The 24,451-nt window shown below is 46.1% G+C and overlaps 1 protein-coding gene across 1 annotated transcript in view; it reads left to right on the forward strand.

The window, feature by feature from the left end:
- Nucleotides 1-24,451, forward strand: part of LOC144094775 (atrial natriuretic peptide receptor 1-like) — a 235,052-nt gene that overhangs the window by 73,654 nt on the left and 136,947 nt on the right. The window contains exons 2-3 of the mRNA XM_077628679.1: nucleotides 8,422-8,581; nucleotides 11,238-11,393. Coding sequence (XP_077484805.1) covers nucleotides 8,422-8,581; nucleotides 11,238-11,393 — 316 coding nt within the window. The remainder of the gene's footprint in view (nucleotides 1-8,421; nucleotides 8,582-11,237; nucleotides 11,394-24,451) is intronic.

Genomic DNA, 24,451 nt, shown 5'->3' on the forward strand with positions numbered 1-24,451 from the left:
TGTTGTTCAAGAGGCGTTAATCAGACTTGACATGTTTAGACTAGAAAAAAAGAAAACTGTGTCAAACCTTACATGGAACACACTTGTCAAGTTAGTTAATACAAATTGTCAGCAATTGACAATGCGCAGGGAAGAATGTCAGCCATCAGATTATACTAAAACTATCCTTGTTCTGTTTGCGAGTTTCTATCGTCTTAGCCTCTACTTTTTTTTCTGCGAACGCCTTCAAGTTACTTAGTCCAGTGTCAGCTCTCGCTATTGGGAATGCAGAATAAACAAGCAGCTTAGGTCTAAACACGAGCGAAATGCCAAAGTTAAAGCATCGACATTTCCTTTACGTTCATTGATTATCATATTTGGGCGTGTGAAATTCTACTTTGCTTATTACCACAACTTTTCATCTTTTGTTAGTCGAAATTGATTTGCGCCTGCTGTTCTTCGCGGCACTGCGCAGAGGTCTATCCTTTATTATGTCCTTGGCCTCAACGTACCAAGTGCCCTAATCAAATCTGCTCAATACACTTTTTTCGCACTTACTTTTTTTTGCACTTACAGCAGATGCGGTGCTCACGACGGTCATTTTCTTAACAGGAGTACACGTTAATCAGAACATCTTTAATGTTATTTCAGCGCATCATGTTTTATGGTGTAGTTAATTTTATCGGCTGTAAGTCATTTTTCACGCAGCACAACATGGTTTCTAGAAATAATATTCAGACAAAACATTTTTTTCATGCATAATTTATGTCATATTCTATAGACGTCTTATCTATACGTGACTGCATATTTTAGATCTTTCAAAACATTTCGACTACGTCTCTCATAAATTCCTACTTTGTTAAGCGAGCATTGATATTAAGTTTATAACCTGATCAAAGTGTACGATACTAGCGTTTCTTCAACGCCGGCTCTCTCGAAGTCTGTGTTTTTTTGTTCACTGCTTGTAACTTCATTTCACTAACTGCTATTGGCCGCCCATGCCGACGCATACGTTCAGATGTTCCACGAAGTTCCCTTTTCGAACAGCTATTCTTCCTTTTCTGCATAAACGCTCTTTCTTCCCCTGTGTCTTCTGACATCCATTTGTTCCCTGGTTATCGTAAGAGCACGGTCACTCGTGTAACTCGTACCGGTTGTGAAAGTTCCGTACACTTTATAAATGATAATCCCAAATAAGTCGTCAATTCTTACAAAAGCCTCCAGGATTCACGCCACACCTGATTTTATTTATAGAAGCTTCACAAGCATGATAAAGTTAAAAAAAAACGCAGACTGAATGTTGGGTTGCTTGCACGATCGCCTTTCTCGTGCACGGAATCCGTTAAAGGTACCACGGATTTATGAAGCACCATAACCAGAGCTTCCCTCGGTAACCTGGGATACTAACCGTGATTGCCTGACAACGCTGACAGCACTTGTTCAAATTAGCTGTGTTCGCTTCATTGCTTCCGTCAACGAGAAGTTTAAAAGGTGTGTAATCTGATTACACCCTTCAGCCATTCGCATCAAGTCGAAATGCTTTTTTTCCTTATCTAATTTCATAAGTAGATTATCACTGCACTCTGCATGATGAGCTCATGGAAAACTACATTATTTATCGCCTGCTGTCGATTATTGTTTTGAAATTGGCATCCTGTTATGAAAAACGTACTTTTCTAGAAACTCTCTCCTTAATGTCTCCTATGTACATTCAAGAAATGAAAAAGCCTTTCTGGAGAACAGTATCTATATTCAATAACCATATATTTCTAGAAACTTCAGGAAACGTTCCACGAAGGTAAACAGTAATACTGTGTGCACACTAATAGTGACTACGCTGTAATTTCATACCTTCTCCCATTCGAAATTTGTAGTGGTATCTCGGACAACCAAAACATTATTCAGAAATGTTTATTCAGTCCCCCCCAACCTTCTCCAACACTGGCTCGCACTGAAGCGGTGATATATATTACGCTAAAGCTCCATCCCCCTTTTCTTCCCTCACTGAAAGAAAAGCCATTTTGACGACATAAAAGAAAGAACTATTGCTTCGCTGCTGGGCTTTATGCGTTTAAACAGTTTCTCGCTATCGGCGACGCAGCCTCAAAGATAACGCGAGTAGCGGCCGGCAAGCTAGACAAATAAACAGAAGGTAAAATGGCCATGGAAAGAATCTAACTTATTTTAACCCTTATAGACACCACTCGCCATGATTATTAAGAAATAATTCTACCAACTTAGTAACTACGCAGGCTTCAATTAGAAAGTAGCCATTTACTACTTTTGCGACTGGAAACACCCAATGTCAATTTTTTTTTACAGGCATGTGCAGAATCTTGCACAAAGCGTCACTGTTGCAGGAAAGTGTAACATCAAAAAACCGGGATTTTACAGATAAGCGCTGGTGAGATCGTGTAATTAAATGCTCTTTTTTTCCCCGAAACTTCGAATGACGCTATAGAGGAAAAAAAAAGACTGAAACTGACTTAATATGATGGGTGACAAAATCAGTCTGCAGCTTTTCTGATGGAAGCCTTGCTGAGCTCGCTTTTTCGAGAAGTATTATTTAAAAAAATTCATGCCAATTAGAATATGAAGAGGGCTAAATTTGTCTGAAACGAAGGAAGCGCAGCTATTGCTGTAGAACACTTTCAGTAAAATCTGCGAGTTCGCGTCATACACAGTTGCGCGTAAAACGTCTGCAGGAGTTAAGGATCGATGCAGGGAGACTGCTGCGAACCACAGTAGCACGATACTTCCTTGCTACATATCACTGGCTCTCACAAACGCGCGTATCTTTTTGTACAGTTTTTTTGCGGTTGAGATGAACGTCGGTGAATGACTTAGACTCACAACGATGGCACACTGCGCGGCCGCCTACGAAGCCCTATGCTTGTTGTAGGAATTGGTATGCTGGCTGGAAATATTTAATTAGGCTTTTAACCGAAACCGGTAAAGTATATGACGTATCTCAGTGCATACGCGCTGGTGTGTGCTGTTGCACAGCCTACACCGGTTGTGAGCAATAGAGCAACAGTAGAGTCTCGTTAGTTGAAAGTCGCTTAATTCGAACTTCCGGATTGTACGAACTGGGGTTTTGGGTCCATCACCAACATCAAGGTTATTAACTTTTTCATACCGCGCCCGTTGAACACCGTTGGACCGCTAACGATGGATGCGAACGCAAATGAACATGCTTGAACATCCTTAGGAACCTTACTTCGAGCTAGAAAACTGCATTTTAAGTTTTTTGTTAGTTTGTTTTTTTCGTGCGGCGATGATTTTTTAATCGCTGGTGAAAACAGCGGAGCGAGAACATTGAGAATGGCCTCCTCAGCCAGCGTGGCACACGCCCTGAAACGCGGCAAATCTGTCGATTCAGCTTAGTCGGCGGTTGATTTTGTCGGCGACCTATAGGTAGAAGTGAGCCTGAGGGTACTGCCTGATCAACCGACTTTAGTTGAGGGGGTGAAGAATACCTGAGGACTCAGCCCAAAACATCGGTGGCAGCGCCTCAGTTAGCTTTTTATTTGGGCCTCTTCTGCTCGACTCGAAGGCCTTTCCGGAAAGAGCACTGACGTTCCGGATGTTATTTATCTCATTTTCAGGGTTTCCACATCATTTGGGCATGATTTGATGCCGCTATCGCTGCGAGTGGTTCGCCCGACTGTTTCGCCCAAAGGCATGGCCAACTATAGGGCCTTAGGTGATTGTTTTGTAGCCGGAAAATTCTACAAGCTAGAACTTTGACTTTTTTAAAGCGAAAGCTTTACTGGCCACGAACTTGCGATTTCGCCGAGGAGGCACAGAGACAGACCTTGAGCCGTTGCCTAGCAACCGCCGCAGCTGGACGGACGCCGCGCGCTCGCCGCGCCATCTGGCATAACGTCCCACCACGCGCCTTGCCGCAGAACCGCCGCCGCCGTTTGGTATGACGTCACACCGCTTTCCTCGTCGTTGCGCTCGCCTTCGCTCGCTTCGCCAGCTGCGTCGCATGCGTGATAACATGTCTGAGGATTGAAAAGGAGAGCTCACGTGCGCCGCAACCACAGTTCAGGCGACAGTATGGACGGCAGCAAGTCTACTAAGCAGAAGGAGGCCTGGAATCGGCATCGGAACGAGATGAAGAGGAAACAGATTGCCCAAGAAACAGCGGAACAGCGTGCCGAACGACTGGCTAAACGCCGTGAAATGCCGCCGCGAGACAGGCACGTTTCACGTCCGGTGTCTCGACCGCTGGCAGCAGCGACAGCAGCCGGAGGAGAGACCCGAGTCCTGCTTCACTGAAGACAGCCCGTGATGAACGATGGAATGCGACCAAGAGACTTCAGTGGCAGGCTCAAGAAACCGAAGAACAACGTGCCGTTAGCCTAGAGAATAGGCGTAAGAGTGACGCGACCCCCTCAATCCTTCGATAGCCTCGGTGCTGAAATCAAACATGGACCTACAGGTCATACTGGACGTTTATGCCTGTGCTTCATACGTTGTGGAATATGAGAACAAGGCCAACCGGAGAGTTTCACACTTGCTTTCGCTACATATATCCTGGCATAGCCGAGCTAAGCCACTGCAAATTTTTTGATTTGGTATATTTCAAAAGTTTATTTAATTTTTTTCTTTCTGGATGGAAGCATATCTTAGCAAGCTTTGTTGAAATTTGATTTAAAAAACCTTGACTTCGCAAATAAAATTTGATAAGACATGCAACGCTTTAACGAAGCTCATATTATTAAAAATGAGTTTATTTGCCTTCATTTTGCTGTATTGTAGTAAATTTTAGACCTTATATTTCCTGACCAAGAAGGTTTAACTGAAACGGACAGTGTATGGGTGTTTCTCTTACGATAGAGAAAGTTTGTTGACCCCCATTGTAAATCTAACTTCTCATTATTCGAACAAGTATGGGGTCTCTTTTGAGTTTGAATTGTTGAGGTCGGCAGAATAAAACTTAGGACGCCTCTGGCGTTGCGAAACACTGAATTTTCATTTTGCAATCTAAAACTGACGGTATTTCTTAAAATTCATATCACAGTTTATAAGGTTGGAGTGTGGTTCCTACACCAGTAGAACCGGCTGACGGCTGATACCACGCAGACGCACTAACTCACTCGCGTACAATTTGCCAGTGTTATTGAATGAATGCCAGCACGAAAATATTCATATGAGCACGCCGAATCAAAAGAAGATACACGAATACATTTGCAAGTGATTCCTGGAGTCATTTTTTCTTTTTACTCATAGTTTGTGCATCTGTATTGCTCTCGAATTTACTGCTCTTGCATTTTCGAGTGTTGCAGGCAAATACATTTACAATGAATTCTGCTGCATTGCACAAAAGTCATCATCATCATCATCTTTTATTGATTCCTTAAGGACCCTTCACAGGGTATTACATAAGGGGGGGGGGGGGGGGGGAGCGACGTACGTAGGAAATGCAAGAACAAAGCCAAAGAGGTTGAAAAAAAAGAACAAATCTAGTAAAACATATATATATATATAAACATACAATGAGGGCAATTAGGACAACGAACACAATCAGTAACATCAAAAAGTCCGATGCAGGGTAGGTGAGTGAACCGAACTGAACTGCATTGTATTGAAGTGCCCTATTTTGAAAAAAGCGTTGGCTTGCACGGGGTTATTATGCGTGGGTGTTCATTCACTGGTGCCTTGTAGGGGCATCGGGTACCCTCAAGTCGCCAATGGCAGCCTTTTCCGCCTGGTGATCCTCATTCTGCCTCTATTGTGGAATATCCATATCTCCAGGATATTCCACACTAGATCATATTCACACTATCAATCAGGTGACAGAGAAATGCGCAGAATATAACCAACCCTTATATGTAGCCTTTATTGATTACGGAAAAGCATTTGACTCAGTGGAAACCTCAGCATGCAGTCACGCAAGCATTGCGGAATCAGGGTGTAGAAAAGCCTTATGTGAAAATACTGGAAGAGGTCTATAGCAACTGCACAGCTACCATAGTCCTCCATAAAGTCAGCAATAAAATTCCAATAAGGAAGGTCTTCAGGCAAGGAGACACCATCTCGCCAATGCTATTCACCGCCTGTTTAGAGGAGGTATTCCGAGGCCTGAATTGGGAACAGTTAGGGGTAAGAGTTAATAAATAATACCTAAATAATCTGCGATTCGCTGATGAGTATGCCTTGCTGAGTCACTCAGCAGGTGAACTGCAAATCATGATCAATGAGTTAGACAGGTAGAGCAGAACGCTTGGTCTAAAAATTATGAAGAAAACCAAAGTAATGTTCAACAGTCTAGCAAGGAAAAAGCAGTTCACAATTCGCAGCGAGGGGCTTGAAGGGGTAAAAGAATACGTGTACCTAGGGTAGGTAGTGACAGCTGGATCTGGATCACGAGAGGGAACTAACTAGAAGGATAAGAATGGTGTAGCGCGCATATGGCAGGTTCTTTCAGACCATAAATGGTAGTTTACCAATACCCCTTAAGAGAAAAGTATACAACGCTTGTAACTTACCAGTTCTCACCTACGGGGTAGAAACGTGGAGGTTACCGAAAAAGGTTCAGCATAAGTTAAGGACAACGGAGCGAGCTAAGGAAAGAAAAATAATAGGTCTAACGATAAGAGACCGGAAGCGGGCAGAGTGGATGAGGGAACAAACGCGGGTTAATGAGATCCTAGTCGAAATCAAGAGGAAGAAATGGGCTCGGGCAGGGCATGTAATGTGAAGGGAAGATAACCGCTAGCCCTTAAGGGTAACGGAGTGAATTCCAAGAGAAGGCAAGCGTAGCAGGGGGCGGCATTAAGTTAGGTAGGCGGATGATATTGAGAAGTTTGCGGGGATACGGTGGCCGCAGCTGGCAAAGAACAGAGTTAATTATAGAGACATGGAAGAGGCCTTTGCCCTGCAGTGGGTGTAGTCAGGCTGATGATGATGATCTCCACTCTGCGCTGGAATTAAAACATTAATTTCAGTCCCTTGTCTATCGCTCTTGATTTCCTTGCAGCCAAAGCGAGGCTTAGCCGCTACGTACACAGACGCATGGTTAAATATTCAAGCGTAGACCAACACACAAACGATTTCCCTCTTTCTCGGCGCGAAACGCTTTCACCTGCACGATATGGTAATACCGGTTCGGCGGAGTAACAGCAGCTTCCCTGTCGCTCGCTGGTGGAGTAACAGTTCCGCGCGCCCACCTCGAGCAAGGCTTCTTCCCTTTTACGAGCACCCATTAGGGCACGGCGCGAAGATAGCGGCCCCACTCGGTGTAATGGCTGATTCGCTACACGTGCCGCGGGAATCCGCGCAATTAGTCAATGAGGCGCAGCTACTAGAGCAACGCACTTCCCGCTTGGTCTTCGAGGCCACTTGAGCCTAACGCAACCGTGGCAATATTGCCAAAAGAGGATGAAACTTTCTCGAGCAGAATCGTGTCGCAGAGATGAGATTTGAAAGCGTCTGCAGAAAAAGAACCAAGCGCCACCATGGTTCTCCATTTCTAATTATTTGCTCTCCGGTAGCGTAGAGGAAAGTAGGGATTCATTATGCATGAAGCCATCGCATCTAGTCAAATAGATTTGGGTTCCATGGATGCAAACAAATACTGCATTTTCTGTTAGTGGAGTACAATTATAGAGCAACTCATCTGCAAAGCTCTAGCACAGAGCACTACCGTGGCTGCATTATCCGTAAAAGTGACAAGTCATGACGCATGTGCCCGGTGCCCTCAGTATACGACAGCCGTGATAAGCGCACTAATTTGCTCCCTTATAAGGCAACAATCTGCTTCAACGCCTGATTAGTAATATTAATTATCAGGTCTATTACTAGGCTAATCAGTGAAGCTATATACGTACAGGAGCTGCTAAGTACCCCAGCCGCTGACGCAAGTTTCAAATGCCGAACGTGCATGATCAATGTTTGGAGGGCACGTGCAGCTTGCCGTGCCACACTGAACTTCCCCCAGTGCGACAGCGTGACTTACAGCATTAACCCTCCCCCTTCTTCCTCCCCTCCCCCCGCCTTTCGCATCACAGCTTTCGTTCCTTTGACCCCCTCCTCCCCTCCATACTTAAAGACGCTTAGCTACTGCCCTCAGTCACCCCTGATGAAGGAGCCGAGTCGGCTTCGAAACGTTGGGTTAAAATTTAAAGTTTTTGGCTGGAGATGTGCAGCTTATTATGTATTCAATCCATTTAAGCTCATTCTAAATATAACTTCCGTTGCCCTTAAGGGTATCGTTATTGACCGAAAGATTGTGACTGTAACATGCACGTCGATACCTGACACCTTTGCTTCTCAATCCACCCCCGCTCCCTCCCCCGCCCCCTTTTTTCATTTTACATCCCCTTTCTCCCAATATAGGGTAGCTAACCGGAACCCCTTCTGGTTAACCCCTCAGTATCTGCTCCTCACCTCTCTCTCTCTCTCATGAGTTTGCCGCCATCGTCCACGCAGGGACCAGGATCGCCAACGACTCCAGGACGACAACGGGTGAATGCTGTGTTCGCGGGGACGACGAAGACCTGTCATTTCTCATGGAGCAGTGCTGGTCGAGCAGCCCTACGAGGAGGCCCGACTTCCGGGCTCTCAAGCACGTCATACGGAAGCTAAACATGTGAGGTGCTCCGCGTTTCTTCTTTGGAAGCAAGGTGTGCGCTCGTGGCCTGTCGCACGCCGGTATAAGCCTACACTCAATTTAAATTCCTTTATTATGTCCACTTTTTACGACATACATATACATCCCTCTCTCGATCCTTATCCAAGGGCTAGTTGTGGATCCATGCAATAAATGCAATCATTGAGGACAAATGTTCTTCTTTTGCACACTAACTAAATACAGATATACAAATGGAACAAAAACGCGAAAGATACAAGCAGTAGCACATTGATATAAGTTGCGCAAGTACACAACGGCTAATGGCGATAAAAAGAGATCTTGAAAGAAACGCAGCAATCAATATACAAAAAGTAAGGAACACAGACCTCTGAAGCGGTTATTGAAATTTCCAGTAGTAAGCCTAAAATTTACAATAAAAAAGAATTCAATGAGAAAGGTTCCGAGCAATAGGCATAGCAAGTACATTAGGTAGTTATTTCCGACAGGAAATAATTCTATGAAATAGAAGGATTAGACGTGGCTAAAACAGCACAAGGAATCTCATTCCAAATTTTTACCCCTACATACTTAAGGCTACGCTATCCATAGTCATTGCACGATGCAAGGGACAATAAATTTTCCCTCTGCTGCTGAGCGACTATTAGTTGTGGATGTATGAAATTTGTGAGAAGGAAAAGCGTATACTTCGGACAGGACTTTAAGTATGAGTGATGACAATTTGATGACACCTGTGCGGTAGCAGCACCTGTCGTGCTGCAACCGATGTACTTGCAGCATTTATTGTCTCGTCATATATATTTATATACGGCGCTACAGTAACTTTTGGGTGCCACAAAGCAGGACAGAAAGTCTGGGCGTGCTGTGTTATAGCAAGTATTGCTGCTACCGCAGTCCGTATGGCGCCGCATAGCCTCCCATGCCCTAAGATACGACTACCCCCTTCTAGAATTAATAAGTGATATTGTTAAAACTCGGAGTCGTCACAGCTTTCAGAGCGGAAAAACCGAGAGCGAGTCAGCGGTTGACGGCGTTTGCCGTCACCTCGGAAAAATATCAAGGAAAACAGTTCACAAGAATGAAAGCAATCGCGCTTGTTACTTTGAAAGAAAAGAGGGTTGTGACAGATAACCTCTCGAGAAGCTTGCACCTTTCTTTAGCGGCCGCCTTTGCTGCGACCGACGTACAAAGTGGAAAAATAAAGGCAGTGCGTAGCGGCCCCCAGTCGCCGCTGGCGGTAGTGCAGGCTTCGGTTTCCTTTTCTGCACTTGAATGCTATAGATGGCCATGCGGTAATATACCGTGATATACGGTACATTTGCCGCAAGCGCTGCATGCACGAAGAGCGCTTCGAATCGGCCAGGCACTAAAGAAAAAAAAATTGGAGGACGCTTAAACCCGCCGCGGTGGCTCAGTGGGTAGGGCGCCCGGCTACTGATCTGGAGTTCCCGGGTTCGAACCTGACCACGGCGGCTGGGTTTTTATGGAGGCAAAATGCTAAGGCGCCCGTGTGCTGTGCGATGTCAGTGCACGTTAAAGATCCCCAGGCGGTCGAAATTATTCCGAAGCCCTCCAATACGGCACCCCTTTCTTCCTTTCTTCTTTCACTCCCTCCTTTATCCCTTCCCTTATGGCGCGGTTCAGGCGTCCAACGACAGATACTGCGCCATTTAATTTCCCCAAAAACCAATTAAAAAAAAGGACGCTAAAGCTTCCTCTTTAACAGTGAGACGCGACAGCGTGTTGCAGCATTGCCAAGGAGTGCACGGAACCCCATCGCCCGTTCAGCGCCACGCGTGGCCCGTTGGACAATTTAAGGAAACGACGCCTATTTCACATATCTCGGTGGACACCCGAAACGGGCCGTAAGGGAAGGAAAATGAAATGAAAATTGGTTTTAATTTGCCCCGCCGCGGTGGCTCAGTGGTTAGGGCGCTCGACTACTGATCCGGAGTTCCCGGGTTCGAACCCGACCGCGGCGGCTGCGTTTTTATGGAGGAAAAACGCTAAGGCGCCCGTGTGCTGTGCGATGTCAGTGCACGTTAAAGATCCCCAGGTGGTCTAAATTATTCCGAAGTCCTCCACTACGGCACCTATTCTTCCTTTCTTTCACTCCTTCCTTTATCCCTTCCCTTACGGCGTGGTTCAGGTGTCCAAAGATATATGAGACAGATACTGCGCCATTTCCTTTCCCCAAAACCAATTATTAAAATTGGTTTTAAGGAAATGAAATGACGCCTGTCTCACAATTCTCGCTGGACACCCCTACCGCGCCGTAAGGAAAGGAAAATCCCTTCCCTTACGGCGCGATTCAGGTGTCCCCCGAGATGCGCCATTTTTCGCTCACGGACAACGACGCCGACGACACCGGCTTTTCTGCGACACGAGCTCTTTAACATGTCGCGTTAAAAGAGAGCTTCGAATCGCGAGCAGCAAACCGCCGATGTGGCCGAGGCCCGCTCGGCGATAAGGCCGCGAACGCACGACGTTAGCGACCGCTTGGTGCTTTTGGCCAACTCATCTCGAACGAAGTGGTTATCGCTATGCATGGCGCGGGCAGGTTGGAACCGACTGCTCGATCGGTTTGACTTTGCGGGAGTTTTGCGGCGTGGGCGTTCCCGTTCGCTGACGGCGCTCGCTGCGTGTGGGCACGCAGGCTTCCGTGCAGCTCCAGTGAGGCACTGCTGGAGGCGCTGGTGGGTCGGCTGGAGCAGTACGCCAGCAGCCTCGAGTCCCTGGTCGAGGAACGCACCGCCGACTACCTGGAACAGAAGCGGAAGGCCGAGGACCTCCTCTACCAGCTGCTTCCCAAGTGAGAACCTGGCCAGCCTTTTTCCGATCCACCGTCCTTTTGTGAATGCAGATATGCACTGCACGGATTTTGCGGCAGGCTTTCGTTGCAAAACAACTCCGTCCGCACTGCATCGACAGCAACAAAGAGAACTAATGCCTTTACGAGTGTACACTGCGTAGGCCACGTGCACTGCATATCTGTACATGACATCGTTGATAGGAGCAGTTGCATACCCACGTGTCACGATCCGCGTGCTTTCTTGCCTTTTCGCCATTAGTCAACCCTTCCTTTGATACCGTAGCCGGCGCGTGCCATTACTTGCCGGCCCTGACGTCGCAGGCGGCATAGCTGCCAATGATAAAAAGAGGCGTAAAATTATTCATTAAAATAATTGCTACAAAATAAAACCACAGGAAGAGTGAAACAGAACGACGAGAACGGGTTAAAGTTTAGTGCAATTATGAATGTACTGAACGTTAATTCCTTCGTCATGAGAAGTTGTAATATGCGGAGATTTTGTTTTTGCTGATAGCTGCGAGAAGCGCGGACGACTTCGTGCTATTTTGCTGTAAATGGGGTCCATTCGATCGTTCCCAGGATCCTTGACACTTCACTCTTTATGCATGCAGTGGCGCTGGGCAAGGCTAATGGAATGCCTTCAAACTGAATTAAGTCGGTGTCACACGGATTATGATGTTGATGATGGTTATAATGACTGCGACGATGACGACGGCGATTATGATAATGTGCACAAGCTGATCTCAGCTTTTCGCACTCTGGCGGTTCGCACAGAACGCGCTGTGTGTGTGTGTGTGTGTGTGTGTGTGTGTGTGTGTGTGTGTGTGTGTGTGTGTGTGTGTGTGTGTGTGTGTGTGTGTGTGTGTGTGTGTGTGTGTGTGTGTGTGTGTGTGTGTGTGTGTGTGTGTGTGTGTGTGTGTGTGTGTGTGTGTGTGTGTGTGTGTGTGTGTGTGTGTGTTCTCGCGACGTCTCACTTCCAAACTGCGACCGTAAGTCATGTGCATGTTGGTGCGCGCACGTGCGCGTGGATAAGCGGTAGGGCGGTAGGCAGCCCTTACGCCTACAAACATTTCATGCGGAGAGGGCCGCACTCTTTCTGAACAAAGCAGAAAATCCTATGAACTGCAATCTGACTGGCGCCTTATGACCGTAACTCTGAAGCCGGCTGCTCAGAAATTGTCACTAACAGCAGCATAGTACCCAATTTATTCAATCTCATCTTTCTCTTCTTCCGAACTCACCAGGATAATAGGGTTAAGCTATCCTCTTATCAATGCGGCCGTATACGTAGAGTGTGGAGTACGTGGCGATATATTTAGACTGTACTTTCATAACGTTATGGAAGGGGGTTCTTTACTGTTATTCGAGTGAGCTTGTTCCTAGTCTATTATCTAGCTGAGCTCTGCACTGCGGAGACGAACTCGGGGCCACAAAAATTGTGTGCAGGACTCAGAATGCATTTCTGCATTAAAGCGGCTCGCAGTCGTCCCTTTGCTAGTCGAGGCTGAAATGCCGAAGAGAAAAGACGGCCTTGTGCTGAACTGTTGTTTTCCTTGCACGCAACTACTTGCTTGTGTAGTAATGCCCGTAACCAATTTATACCGTCTAACTCTGACCGACCGCCCTCTCCAGGCGCTTCAGAGAAGCATGAATAATGTCAATATATCTGAGCCTCTTGGATCATACAGGATTTGCTGGAAAGATAAATGGCCAGTATAATGCTGCGATTTCTTTCTTTCAGACTGACTTCCGTTCCTTTTAATGTGGCGCTCGGACCGACCGATCGGGACCACACTTACAAACATTTCTTGAGACAGTTGATGGACTGTCCACAGACTTTATGAATAAAGTCTGTAGACTTTCTATACAAAAATCATATAGACTAGTCTATAGACAATACAAATAGCACAGATAGTCTATAGACTACAGATTTATGGCCATACACTTTTATTTATTTATTTATTTATTTATTTATTTATTTATTTATTTATTTATTTATTTATTTATTTACATACCTACAGCGCCCTTGCGGGCATTAATGTAGAGGGAAGAGAAAACAATATGAGTGCACAGATGATACTATACAAATTCAGCTGCAATTTGAAAGGCATGAAAGAAGCAGTAACGATACGTATACACGTATTTGCCTTGATATTTGCGTAATTTAATCACACTGTATCATCATGGTAAGTGGAAAAACAGGCATGAGAAGTTAAAAGCAATGCTAAAACCTATTAAAAAAGAATATTTTTCAGATCCTGGATAAAAGACGAAGGGTTTCCGGAAACAATTTCTCCAGGCAAAATACTCCACTCATGTATTGTTTTAGGGAAGAAGCTGTTTTTAAATAAGTTTATCCGGCAAGCATATTCACGCACTTTTCTGGAATGGTCCGTTCGTGCAGATTCATGTGTTGGTTTCTTGAGATGTCTATCTTTATCGATACCTGTTCTAGAGTAAAGGATATTATAAATAGCGACAAGCTCAGGTATTTTTCTTCTCAATTCAAGCAGCGGCCACCCCAGGTTTTTGTAAATATCGCGAGATATTTTTGAAAGGTCATAATTACCTGGCACAAAGCGAGCAGCACGTGCCTGTATCCGTTCAAGTTTTGCAATGTTGCACTGGGTTGTCGGATCCCAAGTACTGCAAGCGTACTCAAGAGTGAGACGTACGGTTGACAGAAACAATGTTTCCTTTAGCTTAGTTGGTGCCTTATTCAAGTTTCGTCTGAGGAAATTTAACATTCGACTAGCCTTCAGAGTTATGTTATGTATATGAGCATTCCATGACAAATTGGCAGAGAATACAACCCCCAAATATTTGTATTCGCTTGCAACCGACAGGCAGGTTTCATTCATGACATAATTGGTAAGCATTGGCTGTTTTTCAGTTGTAAACCTTACCAGATTACATTTGGATAAATTAAGAGACATCTTCCAGGACTGTTACCACGAGAAGCGGAATCCAGGTCGTTCTGTAAATGTTGACAGTCCGCCGCGCTACTGATTTCGCGGTAGATGCAATAATCATCCGCGTACAGTCGAACACGGCTGGTGGTACGGTCAGTAAGGTCATTGATATAAATCAACAGAAGTAGAGGGCCCAAAACTGACCCCTGTGGGACACCAGATAACACAGACACACTTGATGAGCACTCACCTTCCAAAACCACGCACTGGTTTCTTTCAGAGAGGTATGCTTGAATCCGTGCTAAGATATTGGCCGGTATATTAAGAAGAAATATTTTCTGTAACTGGAGTGCATGACAAAAGCAATCAAATGCCTTCCGAAAATCTAAAAATATACAGTCAACCTGCGTACCTAAGTTAATTGAGGCTGCAATATCGTGAGTATACTCAATTAATTTTGTATCGCAACAGTACCCAGCCCTAAAACCGTGCTGCGTTGGTGAAAAGAAGTTATTTCTCTGTAGGTGATTAATTAGGTTAGTGTAAATGACATGTTCTAGTGTTTTACATACTACGCTTGTTAATGAAATAAGTCTGTAGTTACATGCTACGTTCTTGTCGCCACTCTTATGGATCGGAATTATGCTTGCATTTTTCCAGTCAGGGGGTAAAACTTCTTGCTGAAGAGAGGTTTCAAAGAGTAGTACTAAAAACGGAGCAATAGCTAACGCGCAGATCTTGAGGACAAAATTTGATATGCCACCCGGACCAGGGGCAGAATGTACATTAATCATCTGCAGTAAAGACACGATACCACATTCGGAAAATGATGCCTCATTCATTTTTGTTAAGCTGGAAACGCTTTGCGAAGCGGCGACTGCGGTAGCAGGTCGTGTGAAAGCAGATTGAAAAAAAAATGCATCAAGACTTTCAGCTTTTGCTTTTTTATTGGTATTCTAGTTTGTATCATCAATAGCATCTGGAATAGCCTGCCTAGTATTTTTCTTGTTTCTGACGTATTTCCACGATTCCTTTGGGTTGGATTTAAGTTTATCGCCTAGATTGGAAAGGTACGTATTATGTGCTCTGCGCATCCCTTTTGCAATGACCCTGCTGAGCTCTTTCATTTGTGAGCGCAACTGACAATATCTCCGAAACGATCTATTTTTTCTGTTTATCAATGTGCGAAGTTCTCTCGTTAGCCATGGCTTATCGCTACGACGCTTGGCGGGAATGACATGCGAAGGGATGAAGGTATGTGTTAACGATAGTAGTTTTGTTTTGAATTGATATCATAACCCATTAATATCAAGGCGTGAAGTATGTGATCGGAAGTGGGGAAGAAATGCGTCAAGTTCGGCGGACAGTGAGGCGTAGTCGCCTTTTCCGCAAAAAAAAAAAAAAACACCTTGCGTGGTTCTGAAGTGCGGCAGGTTTGCGCTGTACAAGATAGATTAGTGGCAACAACATCATGGTCACTGATCCCGGGCAATGTGACAACATTTGATATAAGATCACGGTCATTACAGAATAATAAGTCCAGTACATTTGCGGTAGTACCGCTCGTCCGAGTCGGCGTGTTAACAAGCGTGTTAACAAGTGTTAACAAGTCGGCGTGTTAACAAGTGTTAACCAAGAATGGGCAGTAACCATTTCCTGGAAAACAGTGTACAGTAGGGATGCATTGTTAAGCGTAGGCTTTAACGAGGACCAATCAATGTTCGACAGGTTAAATCGCCAGCGAGTATTATGCACGTTGTTTGCAAGCTTAACAGTATATTGCTCAACTCAAACGGAGGTTGGGGACTGCTAGAACCGGGTGATCTGTAAAACGAACCAACTGCAAGAGAGATGGCGTTTTTTAGAAGAATTTTGCACCACACTGTTTCACATGATTCGGTTTCAATATCTATCGCCATGCTAAGTATGCTGTCATGGATAAGAAAAAATACACCACCGCCGTGCACGTTGCGGTCTTGTCTATAAACGACATAATTGCGCGGAAAGATTTCGTTGTCGTTGATTGTATCGTCCAGCAAAGATTCCGTTCCAAAGACAACATGCGGCTTCGATGATTAGAGGAGTGAAGCGAAGTCTATCGTTTTATTTTTTTTAGACTGCAACAATTTTCTGTAATAGATACTAGGACGCGAGCATTACTTACTCTTATTTTGCGGGAGGGTGCATTCGGAAATGGCTGTAACAGTGCTACATATTTATTTGACAGTCTATAGACAATGAATAGACAAAATGAAATATCTATAGCAAGTCAATAGGGTGTATAAGAAGTCTATAGGCATCCTATGGACCATTTTTATAGGGAGAGCGAAGACATGGGCGCAGGCCAGTAAGGAAGAGGGAAAAATAGTTAAAATCAAATGAGAAAGAATGGCAACTTTTGCAAGATTCCATACACATGCTTACTTAGAGTGGCCAAGAATTATGAAAGGTGGACTCGGGATTTTTGTAAACTTAAATAGCGCGAAAAATCTGATTCCAATTTTGCCATTTCCTGAATAGGAGGCGGGTGGGTGATAGCAAATGTTCCTTATGTGACACCTTCCAGGCAGATATCTGAGAAATGCATAACACACCCTCCCTCGACGTGCCGGGCTTCGTCGCTGTCCTATAGTGGTGAGTAAGATCAGGGAGGCTCAGTCTTGTGTTGAACGTGTTCTCGTGAGCTACGATCCTTCAGCATAATTTTTTTTTAATTCGAAGACTTGCCATGTGGCATAAACAGGGGCTGTCTATAAACTGAAGTAGGCCGTGGAGGCTGTTCTCAGCCAGAAACCTGAGTAGGCTCCTGCTCTTAGTGCTGTCCGTTAGCCACAAGGAAATGTGTTCCTACATAGTAGCCATAAGTCCCGCTTCCAGTAATCGTCGTCTTCTTGAGTCCTGCGTTCCCGGGCACGTCTGCAAAAGGTGGCGGAGATCCAGCTCAGCGACTGGAGTGGAACATTTGGAACATGTCCTGGGAACTGCATCTTCCTGAGAGCTTTATCGGCACGTCGCCGACTTAGTAAGAGCCACCCCAGCCCTTGTCCTTTTAAGGGAAGCCTCCTCCAATCTCGATGAGGGAGTTAGTGCACGGGGGAATTAGGGCACGTGCACTTCTACTTATAGAGGACGTCGGGCCAAATCAACCGTGCATCGTTGAAGAGGTTTTGCTCTTGATGCAGAAAATTCCTGTCTTCTAGGAGAGAAAGGAGCTTCAGATAGCCCATGTCGCATACATCAAATACCGTTCGTAAGTCCTCAGATTAAATGGTCTCTCATTCTCTGACGCAGTTCACATTTGCGGCTGTTCGTTGTGCCATTCAGATCGGCCACATTGAACTGCCGGAGATTATTTGGCGGCGCAATCATGCCTCCGAAGAGCAAATCGGCCGTCCAAGTAAAGCTCTCGTGAATATGAAATCAGAGCGTCGTGACCACGCGACTACTTCGTCACTGACGGTGCCTGGCCGCAGAGAGTTGCAAAACCTTCCCAAGCGCGTGCTGCCCGCTCTGACAGAAAGAACGAGCTGGGCGAAAAGCCATAGCCGCTGAGCCGCGGCGGGGAATTCCCGACATCTGCGGCCGCGAGATGTACAACGAGAGCTGCCGGGACTGCAAAGACCACGACGCAGAACCAATCTCGCACATCGGCGACGGTTCTGCCGGCGGCTGTCCCACGTGGTACGAAGGGCTTTGCTGACGATTCGATCGTCTTTTCTCGCAATCCCGAAAGGCTTCGAAGGAAATGAAGGAGGGTAGTGGAAGGAGGGAGGGGAGGAAAGGGAAGATAAAGAAAAAGCAAGAAAACGGTGCCAAGAATAGGGAGTAAAGAAATCCTAATTTGGGCGTAGGGAGCTGGAAGCTCGGGTGAGAAGGAGGATCTAATACGAGTGGGCGGGCTCCTGCGTGGCGCTTCTCCACATCCGCTCCTGCAGTGCCTTATAAATGGGAAGTAATATCCAGAAGAGCTTCATGTTCTTGTGGATCCGAAAAAAAAAAAGCCCCTGCGATGACTTCCTCCTTTTTGCTGGCGTTTCCCTTGTCCTCGGCTCCCCGGCATTGATCGAGGTGCGGAGCACGCGAATCCGATTGATCCGCGCAGAGGCTCAGCGTATTGAACACACTGTAACTCCCGGCATATCTTGAGGCCGACGGTAATGGACTTCCCCACCGTGTACGCCGGTCAGCACCGAACTTGAACGCTCGCTGATCGCTGCACGCGATTAAACCGCATCCCCGACATCGTGAACGCTTGCGCTGGCTTCGGAGTGGAAGTATTAACGGAATCCTTGCCATTTAGATTGGTTATATTTTGTCTGCCTCTATCTTCCTGTAGCAAAGCCTCGAGTTTTATCTCCACAGTTTCGGTTTCGTCCCTGCCACGTGTTTCAATGTGAAGGCGTTGGTTTTACGTCCAACCCTTTATCTGGGTTTTTGGAAGGTATGGAGCTCTGAGTGATATCCAGCGGCCTGTGTGCGACCGGGCCTGTGGCTTTTCTGAAAGACTGGATTTTTGGGCCACACCACCGCACATTGCTGCACTTCCTTGGAGAGTCCAGTGTTTATCTTTATTTGAGCATAGTACTTCATGCCAGCAGGCACACTGTCGCAATAATAAAAAAAAGTAGCCTGTAGTGCTTTCATGGGGTGCAGTTTGCTTTCCAATTCAACAAAAATGAAAAGAGTACATACTTGGATTGCGAGGGTGTAATGCGGATAACAGATAACCTGTGATCCACTGGTGTAAACTAGGAGGCTCGAAGGGAAAGAAGACATTGCCGGAGGTGGTGAAGAGTCTGGTGTGAACTATGTGTAGCTGGCACTGTAATTGACGAAGTCGAAATCAACGGGAGAGCCGCTTGTCGCTCACTGGACCTAACATGACTGATTAATATCATTAATTAATAAAATTATGGCAAAAAAGGCGCATCGCTTTATACTCTTGTACGTTTACGCTAACTCGCATCGTTAAACTGAATAAGGAAAATGCCATAGAACTTTTGTTATTAGTAAAAATCTATTTATGGCTCTTTCCAAGTATGATGATGTTTTTGTTGGCAGCAGAAGACGCATTTATTGCTGTGAAAATTGTTTTTAAACCCTTTCCCGCCAGTCTCAAAACGAATTGCTGGGCAAGTTGGTAGCCTACTCCAAGTTTGCATTCACGCAGCGCAACACAGAACACGGGCAACAGGGAGACACCACAAAGCGCTTCTTTTTCCTTTGTATTTTTTTTTTTGAGATAGTCGGCGGCGGCATGCATGCACGAAGTTACCGTCAGTTTTTTGCTACGATCTGTGTCGACCGAACCGTTGTTTGGGACTGTATTTTCTCGTTCTCTGAGCATGCTTTCGGCAAGAGATAAAAAGGGCGCACACAGGCAGCCGGAACCCCTGAGCCTGGTTTCCTCTAAGCAGAATGCCATTTCTAGTCGATGCTTGCACGATTTTGTGAGAGCATTACCAAGGCAAGGACAGTTGCGTCTACCTTGAAATGGACTCCACGATCACCGTTTTGAATTGAAGGGTGCTTAGCCTAGCCTCCGGGATCTGCGCAAAAAAAAAAAAAACTGCGTCGACGCGCCACAATTGCGCACTCGGCCGGTGATGACGATACCACCATTTGTTTTTTTTTCTGCCTTTTCTAGATTACAAAACTCCGGTTTCGGTTCATGTGACATCTTTGTCGTTAGAATAGCGTGATCTATTGATGCCGGCCAACTTCAATTCATCCTCAGTGTCCGACGCGGGTTCGATCCCGGCCGCGGCGGTCAAAATTCGATGGAAGCGAAATTCTAGGGGCCCTTGTACTGTGCGATGTCAGTGAACGTTAAAGAACCCCAAGTGGTCGAAATTTGCGGAGCCCTTCACTACGGCGTCCCTCGTAGCCTGAGTCGCTTCGGGACGTACGTTAAACCCCCCACAAACAAACCAAATAATCCTCAGTGTCACTTTTATAAGAGATGCGAACACGTTACTATACGGTATGTACGCGTGGTTGAGTGCACGTGAATTATATGTATCTTTCAGTCTTTTTACTTTCCCGCAAGCTGCACGCGCGCGTCTTCGGCGAGTGCCGTGATGAGCCTGGCATAACCGGAACATGGGGAGGCGAACCGCGTGCTAGCGTGGCTGGTCCCGTGGCGCCGTTCGAGACACGGCTCATTTCCGCTCCTGCCGAGCGTTGCATTAGCAGGGGCGGCACTTTCTTGTGCCGCCTCCTGGCATCCGGCAACGCGTCCAATATTCTGCTTCCGGTCGAGTCTGGTATGAGCGAGACGAAGTGTACTGGCGTGCCTCTTTCACTCCGGGACACCGGCTTTTCCGAGCAGTGTCAAATATACCTCTAGATAAAGTATGGTAAAAATTACAGGACTGTACCTAAGTGTACTTAAGAGCGGAAATGCGAAAACCTTTCCCTGTTCTATCTCTCTCCCTCCATTTATCATTTATTTATTTTTATTTGTTTCGCTCTTATCTTTACTTTTTTAATTTTATGGCATATTTGTTGCTTATCAACTGTTGCTCAATCAACTTTTACATTTTATTTTATTTACCATACAACTTATGATTGACAGTTCGTGGGAATAACCTCCGTCCACAAACTTCCGTCCACAAACTACCAACTACAACTTCAGTCCACGCCACTCCTCAGGCAAGAAAGGCTCACGCCTTAAGGGCGGTTCACATGCAAGCCATTCGGCGAATAGAGCGAACAGCGGCGAGGCGCTGCGAAGCGTTTCCCGAGCTTTTGCTTCACATGCGTCGCCGCTGCGCGTTTCCCAGCGCTGCGAAAACCAATGTTGCTGGCAAAAGATATGCGCTTGCAACCGGTTTTGGTGGCCTGCAAACACAAAAAAGCTTAATATATAAGCACTATTTTGTCATTTCTTTTCACAGTTTCTTTAAATAAATATAATTTTTGCGTTTTAAGCATTAAACAGCACTTTATACAATTTATTTTTTAAACAAAAGTTCGTACGTGCGGCGTACAAACTCGCGGGGGACCGCCGGGCCGTCATTGGTTGAGATGCGGTGCTGCCGCGTCGCCGCCGCGAAAATTTCCAACTTTCTGGAACCTCGCCGCTCCAGCTGCTGGAGCTTCCTCCGCCGCTTGAGAGAGGGTGTATGCGCCGCGGCGGCGGGATTCGCGAGCGGTTCGCTTGCATGTGAAACGGCTTTAGAAAGCGAATTCACTCAACCAATCGTATCTCATCTGCTCATTCCGCTGTGTGATCGAAGCGGACCGGTTTAGCGCTGACGCCTGCTGACGAGCAACCCCGAAACGCATAAAAAATGACGCAGAAACACGGAAGTAACTGCAATAAAGGTCTCTATAATGATATCGCATTGCGCTCTTAAGGTGCGTTGAGTGCTCCTGTGTTTGTTTTTTGTTTTCCACTTTCGGCGCATCACTCAGTGTTTTTTCCTCTATGTTGATTGCCTTCTTCGTTATACATGATATGTTACTCTACTTTAACCAAGCTTCGCTTCGCTCAGTGCAATACCACGCTGTCCAATGTTCTACGTCCAAGCTTTTTCTCTGTCTGCGCACATGGGTCCTCCGTAATAAGAACCGTCGACGTTCGACGCGAGAACGAGCGGATCATTTGCTGAAAGCTGGCTGAGTACCCATGCTGGCACGCCGACGAGGCGGAGTGCACGATTTACAAGCACAGGGAAGAAAGGGAAAGGAAACAGTGTCTCGCGTGTGTGTGTACCGAGTCAAACCTCAGCAAAGCACCGCCAATCCGAGACGAAGACAATAACATTCTTTCGCACGCCCTTAAACTCAGTCAGAACAGCGTTGCGAGTCGTTTTTTTCTTATTTCATTGTTTTCACTCTTCGCGTCTATTCCCGAAGGCAGGGTAATAATCCAGTATTATCCCGAGACTCGAGAGACTTACCTAGCGCTGTTTCCGTGACCGTAACGGAGAGTGCATGGTAGGACTCGTAAAGGGGTCCTCATATACTGAGTGCAGTGTGTACAGAGTAGCCAGCCCTGTGGAAAATGTAACTTTTTATTGAACTCTGTCTGGGCAACAGGGCTTCTTTGTTCCTGTTCTTGCTCCCAGTTCCTCCCCCCCCCCCCCACCCCCTTCCTTGCCGTGGCAGACAAGACACCCTGGTACTCCTTTAGCACTACCGCAGGAAGTTGACGCAACAACCGCCATGCGAGACCCCTGTTTGTTCACCACTTTAGCTGCGCCATCGCAGAAAATACCCGCCGCTCATCGCGTGCGTGAGGCCTCAGCAGTAGGTTGTTTATTCCTTTTTTTTGTACTTGTTGGGTGGATGTTCCAGACCGCTGGCGACGTGAAAGAAAGAAAAAATTAGAGGCGGTACCTGCCTCCCTCGTTCTGCTCCACGCACGCCAAGCGCTAGCTCGCGCAAAAGAAAAAAAAAGTATTATTTTTCTGGCAGGACGTAGAAAAGAAATCAACGCAGCGGACAGAAACGGCAGACACTCTGTGAAAACCTGAGAAAATGACGGTGAGGCGATGATGCGTCTTGTCTGCGAAGCAGAAAATAATTGCAACGAAGGAACGAAGAGCACACAAGGAGGACTCGCTTTCAGCCGGACCACAGCCGGCTTGCTTATTCTGTCAAGTTCTGAGCTGCGACTTGTCACTGGGCTCGCTGTGTATTACTTGCTGGCTCACTCTATAAGGGGCTACAACGAAAGCACGAAGGCGCAATGTAGCAACACGAACGCTTTGCAGTGTTACGAGCCGAATGAGTGGCGAGCGCAAAGAAAGCTTATTTTTTTTGTCGCCGCGCGATGAAGTTGCGCTTCACTGCACGAAGAGCAGCAGTGAAAGCTTAGCCCGTATCGATCCTATAGTGCTTTGAATGTTGTCTCAAGGTTTCGTCCGTTTCTTTTTCTTATTTTCCCCCCTTAAATCTAGCCTCTGAAATCACAGCAGAAGGTGCTTTTGTTGGATGTTAAATACGGCCGTGCGTAAACATTCGCTGGAAAGAGAAGTCGCACGGATTTCCAGGAAAGGAGAGGAGGAGTGATAGAAGAAGGGGAAATATGAGGGGGGGGGGGAAGGGGGGTTGGCGCTAAAGCCGCAGACACCATTATCCACTCAGCGCTTGAAAGCAGTGCGGGCACTGAGAGTCACGGGCGACATCTTTCTACCTTCAAACACCTTGTCATCTTGAAATTCTATGTGAATCCGCTTTTCCGGGGCTGTACAGAACGCTTCCAAGCTTCACGTGACTCAGCGATAAACTTGGTGCATATGCTTTGTGAAGGGAGGTTCTGACAACCATTGATGGCTCAGTCTTTTGGTGTTTACCTTGTATCTGTTGATATCTGAAGAAAACGTTTGCGGTTCGACGCCGCTATCTTCACAGAAAACCGGGCTCTGCTCGTCATAAGCAATAAACATTAGCTTCGGCCCTGGTTTCGTTATTTGGTTCCGTAAGTTGCAACTCCGCGGAATTCATTAGCACTACACTTGCTCTCTCCTTCCACTGAGCGGTTCTTTCTTCGTTCGCTGTTACAAGGCTGTTTTGGGAACAGCATCAAGTATAGAAAAGTGCATCTTGGCCTTCTGTACACAGAGCATAACCAAGGGTCTACGCTGTGGGAAGAACAGCGCGTGCGCTGCCTCCTTTCTTCTTGACTAATGTTCGTGATCACAGTGGACGAGATGATATGTATGCTGGATGAATCTATATAGACCTGATGTTTGAGAAAATTCTAAAGCTCTCGACGGTCCCAGTAATGTGTTGATGTTTGAGCTGGTGCATTATGTGGCAGCGATTTCAAAGCTCAGAACATTCCTTGGAATTCCTGGTTCCTGTTTGCTTGTACTTGCCATCTCTTCGTCACTCGTTCCTCTTTCTATAAACGTTTGAGTTGAGTAATATTGATCAAATGGAGGAGGCACAGAGACCTATATACGGAGGAGGGGGAGCAGAAACAGGGAAATTACGTTTATGACTTGAACTAAGTACCAAGTGATATCGTGTCTTTTCTTGGCTATGACACTCTGGTTGAAAAGCTGAAAGGCTTTATTAAGCACGCTCGCCTGACAAAAGCAATTTATAATTCCTTTGCAGAACGTTATTCCAGGTTCAAGGTTCATTTGTTTTTGATTTTCACGAGCCTATTGAAGGGGTACAGACGCTAAT

This window comes from Amblyomma americanum, chromosome 6 (genome assembly GCF_052857255.1).
Source record: "Amblyomma americanum isolate KBUSLIRL-KWMA chromosome 6, ASM5285725v1, whole genome shotgun sequence".
Classification (NCBI taxonomy): domain Eukaryota; kingdom Metazoa; phylum Arthropoda; class Arachnida; order Ixodida; family Ixodidae; genus Amblyomma; species Amblyomma americanum.